At 47.8% G+C, this 23805-nt stretch overlaps 1 protein-coding gene across 2 annotated transcripts; it reads left to right on the top strand.

Moving 5' to 3' along the window:
• NDUFV3 (NADH:ubiquinone oxidoreductase subunit V3) lies at positions 668-12258 on the top strand. Of its 2 annotated transcripts, XM_018051739.1 has the most exons (4): positions 668-836; positions 2808-2928; positions 8369-9463; positions 11680-12258. In XM_018051739.1, exons 1-4 carry the CDS (start codon positions 789-791, stop codon positions 11838-11840), a joined length of 1425 nt encoding a protein of 474 aa, XP_017907228.1. In that variant the 5' UTR covers positions 668-788; the 3' UTR covers positions 11841-12258. The 2 variants fall into 2 exon arrangements, with proteins under 2 accessions (XP_017907228.1, XP_005675699.2); XM_005675642.3 differs by lacking the exon at positions 8369-9463 and having other exon boundaries at positions 690-836.

A 23805-nucleotide genomic window follows, 5' to 3' on the forward strand; every position in this document is an offset into this window, starting at 1 on the left:
ACGACTGAGCGACTTCACCTTCACTTTTCACCCAACAGGGTGGGAAGTGAAGAGTCTTTGCCCCGCAGGCTGCTACTGCTAAGTCGCCCCAGTCGTGTCCGACTCTGCGCGACCCCACAGACGGCAGCCCACCAGGCTCTGCTGCCCCTGGGATTCTCCAGGCAAGAACACTGGAGTGGGATGCCATTTCTCTCTCCAATGCATGAAAGTGAAAAGTGAAAGTGAAGTCGCTCAGTCGTGTGCGACTCTTAGCGACCCCATGGACTGCAGCCTACCAGGCTCCTCCGTCCATGGGATTTTCCAGGCAAGAGTACTGGAGTGGGGTGCCATTACCTTCTCCGCCCCGCAGGCTATGAACAGGTAAACTAATGCTTGCATTTCTCGTCCCCTTGGCTCCGGAACTACGGGGCTCACAGGTCAAACAGCGTCCATGGTCCAACCTGATGCTGCCCTGCAGGGTGGCCACGCCGGTCTAGGACAGGAAATGACACCCACAACGACCACTTTAGCGTCCCAGCACCCACCCCGCCGCGCGGTGGCGGTCAGCGGAAACCCTCCGCCAGTGATTGGCGGCTCCTCCGGAAAGCGTGGCCTTGAGCTGCTCCGCCGGGAACCTGGAGGCTGCGGTGATGCGCGCGCAGCAGCCATTGCCCCCTTCCCTGCCTGTGATTGGCGCCTTCATACGAAGGGGCGGGTCTTCAGGGGGCAGTGCTGGTACCGCATCGCGTCAGTCTGGTGCGACCTCTGCCCGCCGGGAGGGTTGTCCTGTCTGCGCCCGAGTCACAGCCATGGCGGCCTCGCTTCTGCTGCGGCAAGGACGACCCGGGACGCTGAAGGTAAAGAGGGGCCAGACTGGCGGCCTGGAGCTCGCAGAGCGCCGGAAGACCGTGAAGGGCGGGGCAAAGGCTGCGGCCCTGACGGTCACCTCCAACCGTCCGGGGATGCCGCTGACTCCGCTTCCGGGGTCGGGGGCTGGGCCTGGAGTGGGTTTCGGGAACCTGGCCAAGGGGGATCAGGAGCCAGGCCTGAGAGCGACAAGGGTCCCGGCGACCCTGGCCACCGTCCCCTCTGGACCCCGAACCCCAGGAGCCGCCGGTGTGCGGCGAGGCCACGGACAGGTGTAGGGGACGCAGGTATCCCGCGCGGAGCCCCGCCAGAACCCTTGAGGACAGTGTCTCTAACTGTTATTTAACCCTAGAGGAAATGAGGGAACTTTCAAGAACCTGGTTGACCTGGTAACTAGGCAGCCACTAAGAAGCCAGCTTCAGTTCAGTTCAGTCGCTCAGTCGTGTCCGACTCTTTGCGACCCCATGGGCTGTAGCCCACCAGGCTCCTCTGTCCATGGGATTTTCCAGGCAGTAGTCCTAGAGTGGATTGCCATTTCCTTCTCCAGGGGATCTTCCCAACCCAGGGATCAAACCCGGGTCTCCCGCATTGTAGACAGACGTTTTACCGTCTGAGCCACCAGGCCAGCTTAGGTTATCTCATTTGTGAAATGAAAAGGAGAAAGAACTTTCTCCATCTGGACAAAGCTAAGTCCGCTTCACTGTATTTAAAATTAAAAATGACTCATGACAAAAGCGATAACTATTCTTACCATCGCAAAATACAGATAATGGAGGGAGCATCTGTTGTGAGAGAGGCCACTATTTTCCTTTTCATATCTTGGCCCAGTTCGTTTTTCAAGCTTTCGTGTATATATATACACAGTGTCAGACTTTATTTTGGGGGACTCCAAAATCACTGCAGATGGTGACTGCAGCCATGAAATTAAAATGCTTACTCCTTGGAAAGAAAGTTATGACCAACCTAGACAGCATATTCAAAAGCAGAGACATTACTTTGTCAACAAAGGTCCTTCTAGTCAAGGCTACGGTTTTTCCTGTGGTCATGTATGGATGTGAGAGTTGGACTGTGAAGAAGGCTGAGCGCCGAAGAATTGATGCTTTTGAACTGTGGTGTTGGAGAAGACTCTTGAGAGTCCCTTGGACTGCAAGGAGATCCAACCAGTCCATCCTAAAGGACATCAGTCCATCCTAAAGGACATCAGTCCATCCTAAAGGACATCAGTCCTGGGTGTTCATTGGAAGAACTGATGCTGAAGCTGCAACTCCAGTACTTTGGCCACCTGATGCGAAGAGCTGACTCATTTGAAAAGACCCTGATGCTGGGAAAGATTGAGGGCAGGAGGAGAAGGAGCCGATAGAGGATGAGATGGTTGGGTGGCATCACCAACTCAATGGACATGGGTTTAGGTAGAGTCTGGGAGTTGGTGACGGACAGGGAGGCCTGGCGTGATGTGGTTCATGGGGTCACAAAGAATCAGACCCGATTGAGCAACTGAACTGAGCTGAACTGACGTCATAACCAGAAAAAGCAAAGGCTTCCCCTTCATGTGGGCACTCTAGGTGCCTGTGTCCTGTGTCCAGCACATACTAGGCTTAGTGCGTATTTACTGAGGGAATAAACAGTCTGTGACGTGTTCACCTTCAATATATGGTAGACAGTTTTGAAGCAACTATTTTTCATCTTCAGTAGCATTTTTAATGGCTAGATTGTGCTTCTGCTTTATATTCTAAGCACAGGAAAACATTTTATGAAAAGAATCAAGTGTTTTGTAGATTGATAGGTAATTGGAGACTACAAAAAAAGCATGCTTAGGAGAAAGTCACTTTGGAACTGTTAGAAATATGCCATATGAATTCACAGCATTTATATGTCGTAATAATACATAGTATTCATGCCGTAATAGAGGTTATAAATGGTATTACTCTAAAATTTCTGTTGTTGTGCCATTCTTTTGTCAGACTGTGCTTCTGGAAGCAGGTGTGTTTCGAGGACTTGCTCCTGCAGTTTCTCTCTCTGCAGAATCAGGAAAGAATGAAAAGGGATTACCACCGAACCCCAAGAAGCAGAGCCCACCAAAGAGTAAGGTTTTCATGGTCTTCATAAGTGGGAGAGAAGGCAGAGTGAATAAGTCAGCTTCCTAGGCATTAGAAAGAATTTTCTACCTACATAATTTGATGCTTCATTTTTAAATTGTGTCCAGATTACAATCAGACAGAAGATCGGTGACTCGTTTTAACCCAAACACAGCAGTAACATCATAGTCTTTGACTCAGTGTGTAGCCCTGAACTGGTTCTCTGTATTTTCTGAATGTCAGACTCAGTGGGTAGCAGTGGGATGCAGAGTATGCAGGCTCTGTGGTATTTGATGGCTGTGCTCCTGTGAGGTGGCTGTGACCTCACAGCCTGTTTTTCCTCCCTGACTGACTTTTTTCAGTGTCTCTGGAATTCGTCAGTGGTCTCCCAGGCTTTGCTTGGTCATAGCCAGGGACTGCAGGTGTCTTTTTATGACTATGGAGAGGGAGTTAGGAGTAGGCTCCAATTCCGTCAAGACCCCCTTCACGAAGTGTGGTTATCTGCTTCTAGCTCTTCCCATAGTCATTTTGACTTTACCGCCAGTTTTGACTGTTTCCCCTGAATCCAATGTAGTACATGCTTGTGGGGGAAACAGGAAACACAGCACCGTTGTCGTTCAGTTACTCAGTCGAGTCCGACTCTGCGACCCCAGGGCCTGCAGCACACCAGGCTTCCCTGTCCTGCACTGTCTCCTGGAGTTTGCTCAGACTCACGTACATTGAGTCGGTGATGCCATCCAACCATCTCTTCCTCTGCCACCCCCTTCTCCTGCCCTCAGTCTTTCCTAGCATCAGGGTCTTTTCCAGTGAGTCGGCTCTTCACATCAGGTGGCCAAAGTACTGGAGCTTCAACTTCAGCATCAGTCCTTCCAATGAATAGTCAGGGTCGATTTCCCTCAGGATTGACTGGTTTGATCCTTACTGTCCAAGGGACTATTTAAGAGGCCCATTGCGTTTAGTCTTAATTTATGAAACCTCAGTTAACTCTTTGACTATATGGGGTTCAGAATGATAGTTTGAGTTTGTCTCATTTTCATCAAAATATTATTTCCTCAGTTTGAGTGTTTGAAAGTGTATAATGCTTTTGTTCCCTCTTCATCTGCACACAAAAACACAGGTAGGTTATAAAATATTGGCGTGTTGTTGAGAGAGCCTTCCGCTACCTTTCACATGCCATCCATCTTGGCTAAGAACACGTACCCTCCCTGTGTGTCTGTGCGCTCGTCCACTGGAGGCCTGAGTTCAACAGGAAGATTGTTTTCTGTCCTGCACCTGCCACGTTTTTAAAGCCCATGTTCTTTTTCAGTTTTCATCTGCACATTTTAAAATAGCTATCTTAAATGTAGGGCTTCCCTGGTGGCTCAGTGGTAAAGAATCCGCCTGCAACGCAGGAGATGCGTGTTTGACTGTGGAGTCAATCCCTAGGTCAGGAAGATCCCCTGGAGACAGAAATGGCAGCCCACTCCAGTATTCTTGCCTGGGAAATCCCATGAACAGAGGAGCCTGATGGGCCACAATCGATGGGACCACAAAAGAGTTGGACATAACTTAGAGACTAAACAGCAGCAATTTTCAACATGAAGTCTCTTTTTTTCCCCGAAGATCCCCCTTTTTAGTAATGTGCTTCTATATGTGAACAGAAATGGAATGCTTCATCCTGTGATGGTTTTGGGTGCGGTTGTGAGAAAAGCATACCGAGCTGGAGGTTGGCCTTGGGCTCACGTAGCTTCTGCCTCTGGCCATGGCAAGCCCTGCATGCCTCTGAGTCCCTCCATGCTGAGCAGGGTCAGAGGGCCAGTCTTGCTATGTCAGTGTGAGACTGATGACCTGTGTGATGTGTGTGTGCGGTCAGGTGGGAAGACAGCTTTTAGAGCCGTGCTGTCTTTAATACACTTTACACTTGCCTTGCAGAACTTAAAAAGTAACTCCAATCCCTGCATGAAGGAAAAGAAATGCTGCTTCCAAGTCAGCATGTGCAGTCCTCAGTATTTCTTCCAAAGTGTCAGGGATCAGTGAGTTGAGATACAGAAGTGCCTTGGCCCGCCAGTGGCACATGGCCAGGTCAAAGCCTGTACACTGGGGCCAGCTTTGGAAACTTGTGTGGGGCTTACTGCAATGCTGACGGGGTCCTGAGCGCTCAGCCTTGGGGTCACGTCTAGTCCAGGGTCTGTGTCCAGGGTAAACACACTCTGCCCTCCCCCACCTGGGACAGCAGCCCCTCGGAGCACAGGCTTCCTTCCTGGGAGGGCGGCCAGCATCATGGACACACAGGTCAGAACCTGGGGTCTGCCCGTGGATGCTCCCCTGCATAACCACCGGGCTCGCCGGCTTCAGTGTTCCGGTAAATTCCATCTCTAGGCTGAATTTGGCAACAACAGTAATAGACCATCAACTGAATAACTCCTGTGTCACTTTGTAAAGAATCTGTTGAGAAGCCAAAGCTAATTCCCTGCTTCAAGTCCCCATTTCAATCTGAAAAGGGAGGAATCTGGAAGTAGGGATTGGGTATGCTTAATTCTGACCAGCATTAAAAGTGCTCTTTGTGTTCCTCCTGGTCTTCAGCCCTGTGAATAGGTACTACCAACATCCCTGTGTTATAGATGAGAAAGTGGAGGGGGGAGAGACTCCTGAGCCACCGAGGGTCACACCGTATCAGTAGTGGAGCCTGATTTGAGCCCCAGCAGTAAGATCCCCAGTCTATATTTATAAGCAGTGTGTTGTCTTGCCTGTGGAAAAAAATCAATTCTTGTGTATTCATTAAAATAAACCAAAAAAAGCCCTTTTCTATTTTCTTTAATAGTAAAAATCATGTGAAAAGAAGTTTTTGTTACCGTATAACAAAAAACTGTTTCGCATCCTGTTGAAACGTACCTTTGTTTCTAAAATTAGTTTTGTGACCCACTGACAAGATGTGGAGCTGCTCATCTCATCTGTTTTGAACACCTAAGTCACCTTCGTTTTTGGTTAGGACACTACTAAAAAGCTGAAAGTCGAGCCCTCCCCCATGTTCAATGAGAAAAGATATTCAGGAGATTCAAGTGGAGAGGAGACACAGAGCCGCAGGAGAGTGCCGTCTCTGTGCTGTGACTTGCTTCTGTAGACCTTCATTTATTGGGACTGTGACAGTCTCTGAGGATTAGAACCCGTCCCCGAAAGTCCACCTCTCGTGCTGGGAGGGGTGGCTCTGTGACTGGTCTTATTTTAGGTGCTTTGTGGCTCGCGTAATTGTCTTTCAAGGAAAGTCACACTCACGCTAGAACGCTGTCAGAATGTGCAGGTGTCCCGTCTCTAGAAACGCAAGAGGTTCATGAAAACGCGCAGGTAAAGTCGTGCTTAGGTTCAGAGCGAGCCCACTGTTCTGTACATGTGGCTGTGTCTCCAGGCGGCAGGACCCCACGCTGCCGAGTGCAGGCATGTCCCCGCCGGCCCTGGACAGGGGCCAGGGGCCACTGGTGGCAGCTGTAGTCACCACAGCAGGCTTCCCTCCCAGTCTCAGAGGATGCTGGGCCTGCGCTGCAGAGGGCGGCTGAAAGACAACTGTGCTACTGGGCTTTAGACTATTAGCCTGTCTGTGGGGTTCTGCCAGTAACTAAGCCTGAGCAGAAGATATTTTAAAGCATTCTTATTTAATATGGTAGACCAAAGTGTCATTTTTCAAACAAACTATTTAATTTGAGATTTTCTTTTTGCTTTCAATAGGTGATAAGTCTAATGTTTTAATAACTTACTTACATTTTAAAAAATCTTCATAACAAATTTTGAAAGAGTGAGGTATTATAATTAGATAGCCTATCTAAAATAAGCTTATTAAAAGTTAATTTTTCACACTTGGAAAATGCATGCTCAGCATAAAAGCAGATCCGTGATAGAGGTGAGCAGGCGCAGGGTTTGCAGGCCAGTGTTACACATTCCTCATCAGAGCCTTTGCACTGTTTCCGGTATGGTTTAGAAAGACAGAGGGTTCGAGTGCACGTGCGTGCGTGTACCTTGATTTTATGTTTAGTGTGATCCTGGGGCTCTGTGCTTGTTCTGTTCCTGCAGTCAGAATGCAGGTTCTGGGATGGTGCACGGCTGCAGATTCAGACAGGGCATGGAGGGGGTTTAAACTCACCCGCGGCTCTGGCTGTTCGGTCATATCCTCTTACACTGCCCACTGACGTCTCTCTGGCCCATTTCTGATTTTTTCCTCAGTTTTCTTTGATCATTTTCTGTCATTCTGATGTATATATATGTATATACGTATGTATGTATATATGTATCTGTATATATGTGTGTCTGTGTGTATGTGTGTGTGTGTGTATATATATATATATATATAGTCTGTGTGTGTGTGTATATATATATATAGTCCCTGATCTCAGAAAACAATTAAGAGATTTTTTTTGGATACCAGTAAAATGGTAAAGTTAGAAATACATTTTTTTCCACTTTAAAGAAGTGATATACTTTTTAGTATAAAATAGTCTCCTAGACTTGAAAAATAAATGCATTTAGAGTTTGCTCATCGGCGATATATTTTTTTAAATTTTGCTTTAGACTTGAAAAGTAATTTTAATTTACAAAAACTTGTTCTATATTTTTCTTCTTATCTGTATGGTTAAAAAAGATTTATCACCAGAGACAGCTGAGTGAAATGGAACTGATGAGTGTTCTGTGGGACTTCGTTTTCTTTCCTAGTTGACTCTACAAGCTCTAAGACTCACAGTACCACTTACTGTAACAGTTTAAGACTCACTGTTTCTAATGACACATGTGATACTAAGTTATTGTAGACCTTTTTGGTCTTGAAACAGTTTTCCTTGGCAGAAGAAACCCCTGAAGGACATGATTTTGCAGAACTCTTGTTCCTCTCAGGGCACCTTCCTTTGACTCCCAGTATCCCCTCCCTCCCATCCCCCACTCTTAAACTCATGCATGTGTTTCCCCAGACCCAAACCAGACTCTCTTCTCTACTTTTGCTTTGTTCTTTTGTTTAAAAGGTCAAGTTCATGCAATATGGGTCATTTTTAAAATATTTGAGAGGCATCAATTTCTTTAGGGATTTGAGAAATCAGGCATTTCTAAAACTTCATCATCTGAAAATATCTTTATAATTTACCTTAAATTGAGATGAAATAGTAGTTTAAAAAATAATTATCATCAGGAAGCTTTCATTGTGAAAAATGGAGATAAGATTGTTACTTTTTCTATTGTTAAAAAAAGAAATCCCATCTTAAAAAATCTTCGGCTATCAAGAAAGACATCTGCGATTTTTTTTTTTTAATTGTTCTCCTGTGTGGCTTGGCTTTCCCTTAAAAGTAGGTTTCCATGGAGCAGTTCATAAGATGATGATGTTGAAGATACTGTCACTAACAAGGTGAAATGTAATGAAATGTCTGTGACCTTGATGAATTCACACTGTTTTACTCAATATTAAAAATAATATTCCTCTTTATGCCGTTTCCTAGATGTAGTGGAACCAAAGGAGAGGGGCCAGCAGCTCGCCCCCCCAACAGCAGATGCGGTGTCCAAAACCTTGTCTGCACCCGCTTCCTCCCCATCAGTTGTGAGCCAAAGCAGGACGCTAGCGAGCCCTAACCCCGATGTCAGTGTGCTGCACACAGACCAAGGGCTTCCGAAGCTTTTGTCAAGAAAGACTTTGGTAGAGTTTCCTCAGAAAGTCGTGTCTCCATTCAGAAAACAGGGTTCAGATTCAGAAGCAGCCCAGTGGGGCAGGAGAGGGACGGATGATTCTTCTTCATCTTCATCTTCCAGCTCCTCCGATTCGGAGTCTGACGAGGAGGGCGACCGCTCAGGAGCAGGTCCTCAGGTGAAGAGCAAACGCAGGGGAGGGTCTCCTGTAGCAGAGGCCTCACGTGCCTCTGCAGATAGGGCCCCCAAAACTGAGATATCGGCCAAAGAAAAGACAGTTTCGCAGCAGCCACACCTGGACCTCACCCCTGCAGGAAGGCCCCGCCAGACAGAGAAAAAAAAGGCCTCCAGTCAGCACCTGGAGGACAGAAAGGGCCCCAAACCCAAAACCGCAGCACCCAAGTCACATGCCGCAGAGGAGTCTATGAAGCAAAATGTAAAGGAGAAACAATCACAGAAGATATCTAGATCAAACAAAATAGACAAAGAAAGCCAAAAGCCACTTGAAGTTAAAAAAGCCTTGTCTGACCGTACAACGTGGGGGTTGTCCACACATCCTGCTGGCGGCCCGGCGCCCACCCCATCAACAGGAACCAGAGCCGGGGGGCAGCCGCCAGCCCCTCCTCCTGAGGCCAGAGGGAGCCTTTTGGAGAAGCAAGTACCAGAAGCAGATGGGGAGCTGGCTCTTCCCCTGTTCAAAACAGAAAAATTGGAAAAGCAGGCAGCAGAAGGAATCTTGAAGGCTGAGGAAGAGATTTTGGAAGATCAGCTACCCATGGAAAATTTGAAGCCAGCCCCTGTTCAGGATAAAGATGTTCTGGACGAAAAGCCCGCAGTCCTGAAGCTTGAGGAGAAGGGCGGGATCATGGAGGACTCGGCCGCTCAGGTGGAAGGCCAGGACCACACACAGGGTACACCTTGCCTTGGGATTCAGAGCTCTTTCTGTCCTTTGGGTGGGGAGGTCAGGCTCTGAAGAACGGTGCGATGAAAAGAAGGGTCATACTCGATCAGGTTCCCAGTAGGCCTGTGGCCTGTAGCACTGTCTCAGATAAGCTGGGGGGTATATGTTAGTTATGGGTAGAAATTCCTGAAACATTTCAGATTTATTTCACAATGAAAAAGTTTGCCCTTGGTGCTTCTAAGTGTTTCCTAACCAGTAGAACAGGCAGTTGAACATCTTCATTCTGAACTTTGGAGGGTGTTGAACCTGCAGGGCACCTCATTGAGGGAGGGGTGGTGGGAGGGTTCTGTTAAACTCCCCAGGTGAGGACCAGTGCTTACGCTTGGAGAAATGGCCTTCAGGTGAGCTGAACAGGCCTTTGTGTTTAGCATCTTTATGCCTAAGGGAAAAGCTCACTTTAGGGATTGAAGCTGGACCTTAAGTCCCTGAACGTTTCCTCTGATCCACCTGAAGAGCACAGCAGGCTGCTTTGTTTTTCTGTACCGAGTTTTTATGAAGGGCTTTTTTGCTCCCCTAAATTTTTAAAGGGAAACTGTTTATTCCTCTTATTTTACCACTTTCCTGTGCATCGAACTTCTTAAAATGCAGTATGCTTGAGGAGGACCACAGCAAAATGGGAAAGCAGGTCTCTAGTTTCAGGATCTGTGGCTCTTGAAATGCACCCGTCACTAACAAACCCCGCTTCTTCCTGTCTGCGCTCCTTTCTGTTTAAAGCCTCTCCTAGGCTAGTGTACACTACCTGGAATTATTGTGTCGCTCCCTGTGTTACAGTATTGTGTGTTTTCTTTCCTCCCCTTTTCTCCCTCTTTCATGAACATACGAAGCTGCAGCCAGCGCCTGCCAGCCTCCTCCTGACCCCAAAACTGCTTTCCTGCTGCTGTTGCAGTCACTCTGCTCTAGACTTGCCAAACCTTCAGGGTAACACAGAATTGGGAGTTTTCAGATTGCAGATCTTTTTGAAAACAATTTGACTAATTTTTGATGATTGTGTTTTTTCCAACATTCTCTTTGCCCTTTGGAGGCTGAAGACGCTGCGCGGAGTGCAGCTGACTTTCAGGGCAGTGTCTGCAGGGGGTGAGCTGTAGCTCGCCCAACCCAGCCACCGAGCTCCTGTCCTGCCAGGGTGGGGCGGGGGTTCGATTCCCTTCTGTCAGCACCCCCCACACACACGGACTGTGAGGACGCACCTGCCTGAGCAGTCCCCACGAGAAGATACCTTGCTTGTTGAGACAGGAAAGAGATCAGTTCTCTAAATAAGACATCGTTTGTTTTAACACGACCAAGAAAATGAAACACATTTTGGTATGAAAATGAGAATTTTGGTGTGAATTCAAGTAGTGGGAAACTGCAGCTACTCTTTTGCAGCATGAGTAGAAGTGAACGGAGTCTGGACAACAGTAGTTGCAGGCCCATGAGACCCTGTCCGGCATCAGCCATCACCCACGCCCGCTCCCTCGTGCCATCCTCGTGTCTCAGGGCACATCACGGGGAAGTGGGGTGTCTTTTGCTTCATCCACACACATGGTATTAAGGTCACTAATTGTGTAGGTGTGTGGGTTCTAATTCTTTCTTCCACATAGAGAGAGAAGACTAAGTATTTTTTAGTCTGAATCTAAAGTTTACCAACTTCTTTTTGAAAAAGTTAAACAACAAAAGTTCCACATCTCATTTCCAGTTCCCCTTAACTGTGTTATCATTTAAAACATTGGACTTTATCTGATTTTCTTGTATTTGGAGACTTAGAAGTCTCACTTATTTGCCACTTAAAAATTTTTCTTCTGTAAATGTTTTATTGCTGTTAGATTTTAATGGATCTGCTTTTTTTTCTGCATCTTTAAATGACCTGCACGTCCCTCCATAACTGTTCTTGGCATTTTCAAAATTCTGAGAAGTCCAGTGTCTACACAAAGTAAGAGGTATACAGAAAGTAAGATGTAAAGGCATTATAAAAGCTATTCCACCTCTTACATGATTAGTGTAAATTTTCGTCAAGTTTCTTTCTTTTGCTTTTGAAGATACTGTTGCTTTCTGGGCTTTTCTTTTCTAGGTAGACAATGTATTTATTACAGGTGGGGTTTATGAAGAATGCTTGGGGTGTGTGTGTGAGAGAGAGTGAGCTGACCCATTCAGAAGCTCCTGTTTACACCGTGTTGTGTTTCCCCGCAGAGCCTGCCTCAGCCGCTCCCACTGAGCCATTTGACAACACCACCTACAAGAACCTCCAGCATCATGACTACAGCACATACACCTTCTTAGACCTAAACCTGGACCTCTCCAAGTTCAGGATGCCCCAGCCCTCTTCAGGACGGGAGTCTCCCCGCCACTGAGAGCCCAGTTTAAAGGTTACCCTTTCCGTGTCTGTCTGCATTCTTGCCTGCAATCGTCTCGGCAGTCACGAGACCCGGCGTGTAGAATCCTAGCGAGCAGTGAATTAGCAGCACTCCTCTGATGGTTCCGTCTCCATGTGTTTAGAGACATCTGGTGCGGGGATTTCTCTCTAACGACAGAGTATGGCTCAGTGGACAGATCCGCGCAATTAGAGAGTCGGAGGTGCCTTCCCTCTGCGTGGTTCCACTGTGCTGAGCCCCGGTCAGCTTGGTGTTCTCTGGTTCACCAGTGTGGAGTCTGAGTGTACAGGGCCTTCTGATAAGACCTAGTTCTTGATGAATCAGATATAGGAGTTGTATACATTTTAACTAACCACTGCAGAGAAATTATAATAAATTATGGCATTTTATGATCAGATGGATCTGAATTCTTTTGTTCCATTGCATTAGGTATGTGATGTAGACTTGGGGAGTTGCAGAGCACTGGGATTACAGACAGGCGAAAGTGGTACACCAGGTCCAGCAGCTTTGTTCCGGGTGGCCGGCAAAATAAGCTTATCTGTCCACGGAGGGTTTCTGGGACAGCCCAGTGATTTCCCATCCCTCAGGGTAACGTAACCCAGGCCGGGGGGCGTGCAAGTGAGAGCAGGCTCTGTGTGTGCCTTGGTGTCTGTCTGTCCCTCTGTGTGTCCCCAGGCCCCGTGGGGACTCTGAGAAGTAACAGATCCAGCTGAGATCGTTGCTGAGAGAAGAGGCTGTGTCTGCCTGCTTGGGCCCCGCGTCCCCCTGCAGCAGAGTGCCTGTCCCCACACCGGGACGTTTCCTGGTTTGCCTGTTCTCATCCTTCCTTGCTTCTGTGCCCAGGCTTGTGACCTTAGTTCATTTCAGTTCTGGTTCTTGGCCTCTGGTCAGTTTACAACAAGCAGTACAGTGTGTTATAACATCTGACTCACATTTCTATAATCCTGCTTTTCTTAAAATGAGTCCAAGTAAGGATACCAAGACTGAAAACACGGGGTTGAAAAGCTAGTATTGTGATCATCTGTCTCAGATTTCATTACCGCCCCGGAGGCTTAGCAACTCAACAAAGTTCTCTAATCACATTTTTCATTATAAGAGTACTGAGATCCATTACCAAAAGAAAGCAAGTGGAACACAGATTACCTGAAATCTCTGCTCACCTGACCACGGTTAACACAACAGGTTTCCCAGTGCTGCGACCGTATGATGTACACACAGCTTTCTATCCTGGGTTGGTTGGTTGTTTGTTTTCATTTAGTAGCTTCTTACACTGTGGCCCATGGAGCCCCTGTGATGTGTGGAGGCGTGTGAAGGGCCGTGGTCTCTGATGCCAGAGTGCACTTCCCTGGGCTGTTGGTACCACAGAGAGTTGTGAAAGGTTGCTGCTGAGCCATGAAAGACGCTGGGATTCTTGGCCTCCAGAGGAGAGAAATTCAATCCGGGACCAGTGACGAGGCTTGACTGCTCAGAGCTTTTGTGTAAGAAAGTTTTATTAAAATATAAAAGAGATGGAGAAAGCTCTGACAGAGACATCAGAAGGGGCAGAAAGAGTGCCCTCCTGCTAGTTTTCAGCAAGAAGCTATACACCCATCAGCAGGCTGCTAATTGGAGAAAGGAAATGACTCAAAACTCAGAGTGGCACCAGGCCCCTCACCCACAACCTGCATTTCGAGATAACACTGGCACAAGGTGAGTCATCCCAAGCCATAAAACAATTGACATGAATCTTGAAGAAAGGCAAATTTCCAAGCAAGTACATAGTCTCATTAATACAGGCTAAGAACATTTCCATGAGTAAAACATACTGGTTTGTTGAGCCATTATCGGTTCTGAGTCTTAGGCAGAACCGACTTGAAGAAAGACAGTCTAAGGTAGATACATAGTTCATTAACAAAGCTTAAGAAAAACATTTCCATAAGAAAAATGCACTGGTTAGCTCAAGGCTTGAGAAAAGTTCTGGTGGAACCAGTTGTCATCATGACAATAGAGTTTTAAAAGAAACCTTTTAATTTTGTATACAGAAGGAAAAAAAGTCTGACACTTGCAGTCTGTTTCCCACGCTTGAGAACCAGTAGCCTTCCTGCCTGTTACCCTCTCAGTTGTAGTTCTTTTTGCATCAAAACAAGTCTGGATATATTTCAATCTGCATAATGTTTCCCCCTGGCTCTAACCCTCTGGGAAGTCTCAGGAGCCACGATAAAGAGCACCAGCATTCAGACCCCAGAACCTTCATCTGGGCACTACGTCCACAGCTACCCACCGAGCACAGCTCGTTGAGTTTGTGTAATTTCCCATGTTCTCTTTTTAAAAAAGAGTGCTACCAGAACGTCTGTGTGCATGTAACTCATTTTGTATTTTCTGTTTCCTGAAGAGGAATTTCCAGAAACTGAGCTAATGAATCACAAGTGATTCATGAACATGTGTATTGCTTTCATTTCTGTGAGACTTTTAAGTTGGCTTAATACGTTTGAGTTCAACAAGGTTTCCCTCTTTTTTGTGGTTTTCGTGTCATGTCATCTGAACACTGGCATCTTCCTGGACGCTGGTTCTCTTAAACCTGCTATGACACACACCCCGGGACTGCAGGATGCTGTACGGAGACCTGCTCATTGTGGATTCTGGCTCTGATGCTCACTGGCAGCTGGTTAATAACAGAAACCCAGCAGATTATCGTGTGGCTTTCCTGATCCTGCTTCCAAGCCCAGCTTTCCGGATCCTGCTTCCAAGCCTGGGCTCTGTGTTTTGATGGTTTCTGTTCTCCTCCTCCAACCCAAGGTTGTTGGGAATGGCTAGCCCCCAGCGCAGTCTGGCCATGGTCCTGTAGCTTGGGTGTAGAATGCAGGCAAAGGCTTGTAAAATGACTGCTAACATGACTGCACTACAGCCTGCAGGAAGGCTGTGTGAGGTAGAAACCACGCAAACCAGATCGCTCCTAAACCTTATGGGGAGCGTGGGAAGAGTTTTTCCACAAGTGGGCCAGATAGTAAATATTTTTGACTTTGCCACATACCATCAGTGTGGCTGTCATTTTTCAACTCTTTGAAGATGTTAAAAAACCATTCTTGGTGTGGGCCTTACAAAAAGAGGCAGAGAGCGGGTTTGTCTGAGCGCCACAGTTTTAATACCCCAGTGTTATGGGGCAGCCACAGGCCCTTTAATTCAGTGAAGGGTGGGTTAAACTAGTTTGCTTCAGGTGCTTGGCACCCGGTTCTACTGCCTTCTCCCCTTGCCTCCTTCCCTCTGCCCTCCTGTGGGCTTTCTTCCAGAAGGGATCTGAAACAAAGACCAAGAGGTAAAACATTTAACAGCCGAAGTGACACCCCTTTGGGAGTAACTTCCATGCTGGGAGTCTGACGTCCAAGATCAAGGTGCTAGCTGATCGAATGTCTGGGGAGAGCCGCCCTCCTGGCTTGCACACCAGCTGCCTTGACCTGTGTCCTCTCATGGCAGAGAGCTGGAGAGCAAGCTTCCTGGTATCTCTCTATAGAAGGACACTAATCCCCTCTTGGGAGCACCACCCCCATGGCCCCTTTAACCCTAATTCCTTCCCAGAAGGCCCCACCTCCAAATACCTCCACATGGGGTCAGGGCTTCAACATATGAACTTGAGGGGGATACAGACATCCAGTCCATATAACAGGCTCTGTCCTGCAGGAGAAGAAATGAGATACCTGGTTTTACTCTTTAAAAAAAAAAAAATGGAAAAACTGGTCATGTGTTTGAAATATTCTCACAAAAATTAGGGGAAGAGCTGAGCTGCAGAGATGAGAAACAACAGGAAAATGTTGATGATTGCTGAGGCTGGGTGATGGGCACCAGCAAGTTCACTATTCTGTTCTCCACAACTTGCTAAGTCCCTGGGAACTTTCACTTTTACAAATCCTACTAGTTACATGGACAGTAAAATTGAAAACAGAGACACTTGAGGCAGAGACAGGTCATGGCAGTGCCTCCAGGCAGAGGGGTGGTGTCCTGCTCTCCAGCCCAGCGCCTCTCAGTGGGGTAGCCAGGTGACTCTGGGAGACCTTGATGGCCACAACCAGCTGGCACCCTGAAGGACCCAGTCCAGTGTTTTGTGAACATAGCTATCTGTAGCCTGCAGTGTACACTCATAAATAACCCACTCCCCCAAGTGGGGGTGAGTACATGTTTTCTTCAGGCTTAGAAGCGTTAAGAAGCACGTTACAGACTTCCCTGGTGGTCCAGTGATTAGGACTCTGCTCTCCTAGTGCAGAGGGCACGGGTTCCTTCCGTGCCCAACGACCTGAGATCTCATATGCCACAGGGTGTGGCCAAAAAAAAAAATTAATAAACTTCATGATTTAAAAAAAAAAGAAGCAAGTTGCTGTGATAGTAATCACATGTCTCTGTTTCTTGTTTTATCTGCATTTTCCATTACTTGACACAATTCTTCACTTTGAGGAAATTTTCCTGCAATATATCTCTAAATGGGGCTTCCCAGATGGCTCAGTGGTAAAGAACCTGCCTGTCAATACAGAAGACATGGGTTCGATCCCTGGGTCGGGAATATTTCCTGGAGTAGGTCATGGCAACCCACTCCAGTATTCTTGCCTGGAGAATCCCAAGGACAGAGGAGCCCGGACGGCTACAGTCCATGAGGTCACAAAGAGTTGGACATGACTGAATGACCACACACATATCTCTAACACGTTTCCCTTCCTATTTCTTTTCCGTGCATTTGGACCTCTAACCTTCAGTGATACCATGTCATTTCTGCCTGACCCCCACCTGCACCATCTTCTGGCTCCTTTCTGCCGAGCGTGCATCACCATGTTGCTTAGTGGGAGAAGAACGAAGCAGAGGCAGTGAAATCCGGCCACTCGGAGACCCAGTGAGCTCACTATGACCCAGGACTGGGAAATGTGGTGGGGGCCGGGCTGACCACACAGTCCCTCTGCCTACCTAGCACAAACAATGAAACTGTCACAAACCCTGACTAAGGATGAGTCCATCAAGCCCAGGGGAGGCAGCAGGTAGGGGGAGGCAGCCTGGAGGCCAAATGACTCGACTTTCAGAGCAAGTTAGTCCAGGCCTAAAATAGAAACTCCAAGAACAGCCGCTAGGCTCTGCGTGGCTCACATGGGCTGTTTCTCGATTTAGTGGGGTTTTTAGGAACCAGTGTCTCTTGAAAAAAGTGTGTTTCTGAGGTTTAGCAATTCCCTCTTTTTAACTTCAATTTCTCTCCATCAGTTAACAGTTAATAATTTCATGCTTTTTATTTTTTAAAGTGTCAGGTGGGTTCTTTTACATCTAAAGGATTCTTATATAGAAGAGACGTTTAAAAATTAATATTTAAAAATTTTGCAATTATTTTAAATTTTAAATTTTTTTATTTTTTGAAAAAAATAAAGCTTTTTAAAAACAATATTCAATCGTAATAAAAACCTAATTTTTCTTAAAGCATTTTTTTACCAATCTTACTAACCTAGTTATAAAGTCCAATTTTAACAAACACATCTAAACTTTAAAAGTAAATTTTTACTGGATATGTCTTTCTTAGTGACTTGTATTACAACTATTTTTTTCAGTTAGTTCCTATATCTGTGAATGACTACTACTTAAGGCTAGAAGAGATTCAATGAAAATTAACAGCAAAAAAAAAAAAGAGAGAGAGAGAGAAGGTATAGACCCTACCAAGAATGGTTTCAGGTTTTCCGGGGCCTGACTCTTAAAGAATTTAGAGAGCTTTCTCTCTCTTTTTTAATGTTGACTGCAGCAGGTCTTAGTTTCAGCATTCAAACACCAAGGGGAACGTGGGGTCTAGTATCCTGATCAGGGGTTGAACTCAGGCCTCCTACACTGGGAATGTCAAGTCTTAACCACTGGACCACCAGGAAAGTCCCTGGAGAGCTCTTTTAAACAAAGACGAAGAATTATGAATTCAAAATCAAGTATGAAAGTGAAAATTATTTAAAATCAGAAAACATAGCTTATAAATTTTTTAAGTTGGTAGATGCCAGAAGCCTCACAAAATCCAGAAAAATAACATGATATTTTGATCAATGGCTTGATATACCCACTTGACTGTGTGAAGCCTTGGCTGGTCCCCCAATCCCCCCAGGAAGGGCATGGGAGCCACCTCTGGGGCTGGGGTCAATGTCCAGCTTGCACATGTTCTGTGATGATGGCCAAGTGCATCTCCACACACAAAAGCCTCAGTACTTCCCGTTAAGCTCATCTAAGTATAACACGTACGTGTGGGCAGGAATGAGGGACAGCAGGCAAGATTGCCCCTCTCCCCTCTTAAAAAAAGAAAAAAAAAGCATGCATTTATAGTATCCAGTTATCTTTTGGCAAAAATCAATGACTGTTTTCCCCACAAGTCTGGAGAACACATGAAATGTTCAGTTTTCCCCAGTATTTGTTTCTCTTACTTGAGGTTGTTGCCTTGATCTGTCAGAGGCAAGTGAGGGCTCCTCAAGTCTCCCTGAAGTCAGGAAAACTGCAGCTGAGCCACGCTCTCACCACGGGCTTCCTCTTGGGAAAATGCAGAAGATGCCCGGGATGGGGAGGCCCACATGCATCCAGCAGGCACCGACTGACTGCCCCAGCTCCGTGATGGGCAGACAGCTGAGTGGGGGTCTCAGACCTGCCAAAGGTTATCTCCTGGATGAAGCCGGGAGCCTTCCCCTCAGCCAGGGGAGGGGGTCTGACTCAGTCTGCTCTGCTGACCGAGGACACCAGTTCTTCCTCACTCAGATGTGGAAGGGTCGAGCTCCCTGTGACCATTGTTCTCACATCCCCTCTCCCAAATGCGCAATATCCCGGCAGCCAAAACTCCTGTGTCTAACGCTACACCGTGTTCCTCACGGAAACACACATACAAGACTGAGGAGATGGGAGTTCCACCGTGGGGTCCTGGGGCCTTGACCGGTGGGGGTGTCCTCTGACACTGTGAGTTGTTTCCTTATGGGAGATTTTTTTTTTTTTTCACATCCCTGGGATGGTGTATAGGAGGAGGCTTCCAGAAGGGTGAGAAGCCAGGCTTTCTTCTACCAGGGGGCAGGATGCTGGTGAAAGGGGTGTGGACCAGGACAGGGACCCACCTCAGGCCTCTCTAGACACGGGTGCAGCAAGAGCCAGGGGAAGGTGAGGGGTGCCCACTCCCTCCCTCCAAACCACTGGAGCCTCTTGCCAGCACTCCTGCAGCACTGCGCATGTGAAAATACCTCCCCCTTATAGGGATGGGCTTGACACTTACAAATCAAGGATTAACCAAGTAACACTGGTGATGGAACGGTAAACCTGAGTCGCCTCCTCTGCCGGGCAGAGAGTGAAGACAGAAACGGGAGCCCCAGAAAGTGGGCTGCTTGGGATCTGGTTAAGCAAATTCTGCCCACACTCAAGGAGGGGATTCCACAAAGGTGTGGATAGTAGGGCCGCAAGAATGATTAAAAGATGTGTTAGAGTTACGCCATGACAGATGGGGATGTGAGCACAAATTCTCTGTGTGTGTTCCTTTATCCATTTGGATCTTTGAAGTATGTGAATTCGTTACTCAAAAATAGAATTTTAAATCTTTGAAAACAATTTTAAAGAAAGAAAAAAGCAAATGACTCTTTTTTGCAAATGAGGTTGAAGATGTCTCTTCTGCTGAACGTGGGATGTAGCAGCAGGACAAGTCAGGGCAGACTGTGCCCAGGGAGAGCAGTGCCAGTCTTGCGTCTACAACAGGCAACCAGGCAAACACATTAAAGGGCACACTTGGGAAGGCCAGGAAGAAGCTTCTTTGTGCTTTCTTAGGTGGTGGAGGCCTGACCGACCACTTGCACCCTCTTGGCAAAAGCCGCCTCCAGGCTCCAGGACCACAGAGTGACTTCCTCTGTCCTGAGACACCCAGCCCTGCTCCAGAGCAGGACAAGCCCTCAGGTCTCACCTGCCACCTTGGCTTCCCTAGTCGTTTGTTTTTTCTTTTAAGCGCTGGTATTAAAATCTCACAAAATCCAAACGAATCAGGGCCCAGGTTACAAGTCGATCTTGATGTTTTTAGTTCATCAGAAGCTTTGCCAAGATTTTTAAAGAGTGAGCCTTAAAATATATCATCCTCTGCTCCAAGCCAGCTGGGAGAAGCCCGAGGAGAACACCGTCTCCCTGGGAGCATATGGCAAGTCGCTGCTGCTGGGATAGGGAAAAATCAGAAAAGAAACGTGCTCTGGCACCAAATAAAAATGTAGGTTTATGGCACTGAAACAGAGCTTCACACCACCAAAAGCTATTCTCAGAATTTTGAAAGGACAGAGCTGATGAAAACAAAGGAAAGGGGGAGAGGATTGCTGAAGCCTGACATAGGTACTGGGGACCCGAGATGCTGACCAGGAAGGGAGGGAGACACTTAGGACAGAGGTGGCGGTGCCTGCAACGCGGCCAGGTTCGTGTGCGGGATAAGCTCCAGCCTTGGCCTTGCGTTCCTCCAGGCAGCTCTTTTTCTTTATTATTTTTAAAATTGATTTTATTGAAGTATAGTTGATTCAGGCTTCCCAGGTGGCTAGTGGTAAAGAACCCACCTGCCAATGCAGGAGATATAAGGGATGTGGGTTTGATCCCTGGGTCGGGAAGATCCCGTGGAGGAGGGCTTGGTAACCCACGCCAGTATTCCTCCCAGGAGAATCTCATGGACAGAGGAGCCTGGCGGGCTATAGTCCATGGGGTCACAAAGAGTCAGATATGACTGAAGTGACTTAATACACACACACACACATTTGATTTATGATGTTGTGTTAATTTCTGCTGTACAGCAGAGTGATTCTGTTATGTTTATACATTCTTTTTCATAACGGTTTATCCTGGGATATTGAATATATATATTTGAAATATATATATATCATTTTATTTGTGATATATAGTATGACCTGGTTTATCCATTCTCTATAGAATATATATGTGTGTATATATATATATATATATTTTTTTTTCCCCACTCAGTGTGTGAGATCCTAGCTCCCGGCCAGAGATGGAACCCACACCCCCTGCAGTGGACATGCAGAGTCCTAACCACTGGACAGCCAGGGAAGTCCCTTTATATAACAGTTAGCAGGTCCTTTTCTTGCTCATGGCCTTCAGTTCCCATCCTTCCCCCTTCTCACTGTGCCATCGAGTCCGTTACAGCATTGTGAGGGCAGCACCAGGTGTCCCATTGCAAAGCAAGCTCACCAGAACGCGGGGGACAGCTCAGAGAGCTTGTGGGGGTTTGAACCACATTTAGGGCTTCTCTTCCAGCATCTTTTGATGGTCCCTGTATTTTTGCTGAATCTTTTGGCTATTCAATCTAAAACGCATTTTCTCTTTTCCACATTGTTAGCATTCCGGGGGTTTCCTCTTCTCTTTCCCCCTTTCACGAAATGTTGGATTTGTTCTTAAGGATCTGACAACACAGCGAGAAGGAAATTTTCTGTAGGGTCACTAGATGGTCAACGTTTTGTTTGGGGAGTGGGAGGGTCCTTAGGAAAATATGTGGACAACAAAAGACTGCTGGTGGTGTAATTGCAGGGGTATCAGGTTAATATATAATGCATAAGTCTGTGTAATGGAACGTTTCTATTCATCATAAAATTTTCCAATGACTCGCAGCTGTGTGGCCCTCGCAGCTGTTCCCCCCTTACTAATGGCCTCGGGCTGTGACTCAGAGAGGAATTCCGTGCCAAGGAAGCTGGCAGCGCCGCAGTCCTTGATATATTCCCAGGGAGGGGAATCACTCATTGTCAGCGGGGGTGATGATGGTGAAAGAGTAAAAGGCTGCGTGGGGAGGACTAGCGAGAAAAGAGCCCTGGTGCCAGGCATGTGTGAGAAGGCTGCTTCGACCTCAAAACTCCTACCATTGATTTACTTCAATCTATTTCTGTTCAAGAAGTCTGGTTTTTTCCCCTGGGGCAAATCAGAGCAGCCTGTGAACACAAGCCCCAGGAGGCCTAACTGCACGGGAAAGCGGATTCCCCCAGCAGGCCGCCTGCATGCCCTACCTGCTCGGGGCGGTGTCTGTCTGAGGTCGGAGTGTGCAGCCCTGGAGAAGTCCCCGGGCCCCTGCCTCCAGGGCCAAGCTGCTTGAACTTGACCTCGTAGGACTCGCCCAAGGGTGGCAGAGAGAACACTGATTTCTGGGCCCAGGATGGAAGCTGTGAGGACAGGACGAACAAGAGAGGAGACTGGTTTTATTCAGGCTGCTGCAGTCAAGGGAGGCTGTGATCCAAAAAAGTGAAAGTGTTAGTCACTCAGTCAAGTCTGACTCTCTGTGACCCCATGGACTGTAGCTACCAGGCTCCTCTGTCCACGGGATTGTCCAGGCAAGAATAGTGGAGTGGATTGCCATGCCCTCCTCCAGGGGATCTTCCCCACCCAGAGATCAGAGCATCCCAGCAGAGTGGCTCTGGGCTGGATAGGCAGGGTCAGAGAGGGAGGGCTCGGTTCACTGGATGGAAATGTTTAGCTTTGTGTCTATCTGGTTTCACAGGGACGAAACTCTGCTCACTGTCTCCGAGACAAAGAACAGGACACTGGAGGGTCTGTGTGTAAAGAACATCTTCTGTGAGCCCTGTGGGAGGCTTGAGAACTCAAAGACAGCCTGTCTTACCCAAGTTGTGGGGCAAGGGTTTCCTGGGGCTCAGCACCAACAACCTGCACTTTAGACAAATGCTCAGTGACTGAGAGGCAAGTGGGACTGGACCAGACCTGGAGAAACTCCACTCTGGAGCATCAGAGTGGTGCCGGAGGGTGTGTGTTGCCCTGGGAACACCCCTGGCGTTTCTGGTCCTGAGAGGACCTGAGACGCCGGTCTGCAGGTCGGCTGGTATCTCTGGAGTTTGCTGCTGTTGGCCCTTGAGGTGGGTCTCTCACCGCTGACACTCGGGGGACCCCAGGCCCACAATGGAAAAGGGGCCTCACTGTCTCTGCCGCACGGAGAGTCTAGGCATGGCTGGCCTGGCCTGCCAGCTGAGGACTTGTGCCCTCTGACCTCTGTCCTTAGTGACCTCTGCTAGTCTTCCCCTCTTACCCCATCTTGGTTTGGCAGGAACCACTCAGGCTCCCCCGCAATGAGCCTCAGTGCTGGGCAGGGGGCGGCTGCTCCCAAAGGGCACAGGCTGCTTCCTGCTGCCCCTCGGTCTCCCCCAGTGCTGTCCCCAGGCTGACTGGGCCCTGCACACACAGACCCAGTCATCTCAGGACTCTTCTGTCCTGGCTGCCAGCTGTGGTCGAGGGATGTTCCCCACATGCGGTTATCAAGAGCTGAGAGGGGGCATTCTTGGAGCCCCGAAGCAGGCTGTGGCAGGGGGTGGGGGACCCAGTGCCCATGGTGACCCAGGCATGACCCCCTCGCTCTCCAGCTGCTCTCTGACTTTAGATGGTACCTGCATTGATCAGCCCACCTGGGCACCAGAGGAGGAGCTTGGGGGCAGTCCGTGCAGTGGCCCCTTAGGGCACAGACCAGGAGGGGGTGGGGTGGACTCCTGGCTGGAGTCGGGGGTGGGGGGGTGGGTAGCATCCCCAGCTTCACTATGAGAACCAATCTGGCTTCCTCCTCCTCCCCCCTAAGTGTGGGAGCTCCCTGAGAAGAGCACCTCTTCCAGAGGACAGGGAGGGCTCCTGGAGACATGAGAGGTTTTCATTTGTCAGCAACTACATTTTTATGTTTGCTTCTATATTTGAGCTCCTAATGGCGTGTGCTGTTTGATAAAATCTAATACAGGGTGGTTAAGTGGTTAAGTCCAGTGGTTAAGACTCTGTGCTTCTACTACAGGAAGTTCAGGTTTGATCCCTGGTCAGGGAACTAATATCTCATATGTGACCACAAACAAATAAAAAATAAATCTAATATGGCTGTTCTGTTTCCAAAGATATGAAGCAGTGGCTGGAGAGATACTAGGGCAGCTGGCCCAGCCCTCACCTGCCCCTGGCTAGAAGTTGGGCTGGAGGTCATGCCTCCCCTCAGAGG

The sequence above is a fragment of the Capra hircus genome, chromosome 1 (assembly GCF_001704415.2).
Source record: "Capra hircus breed San Clemente chromosome 1, ASM170441v1, whole genome shotgun sequence".
NCBI classification, from domain to species: domain Eukaryota; kingdom Metazoa; phylum Chordata; class Mammalia; order Artiodactyla; family Bovidae; genus Capra; species Capra hircus.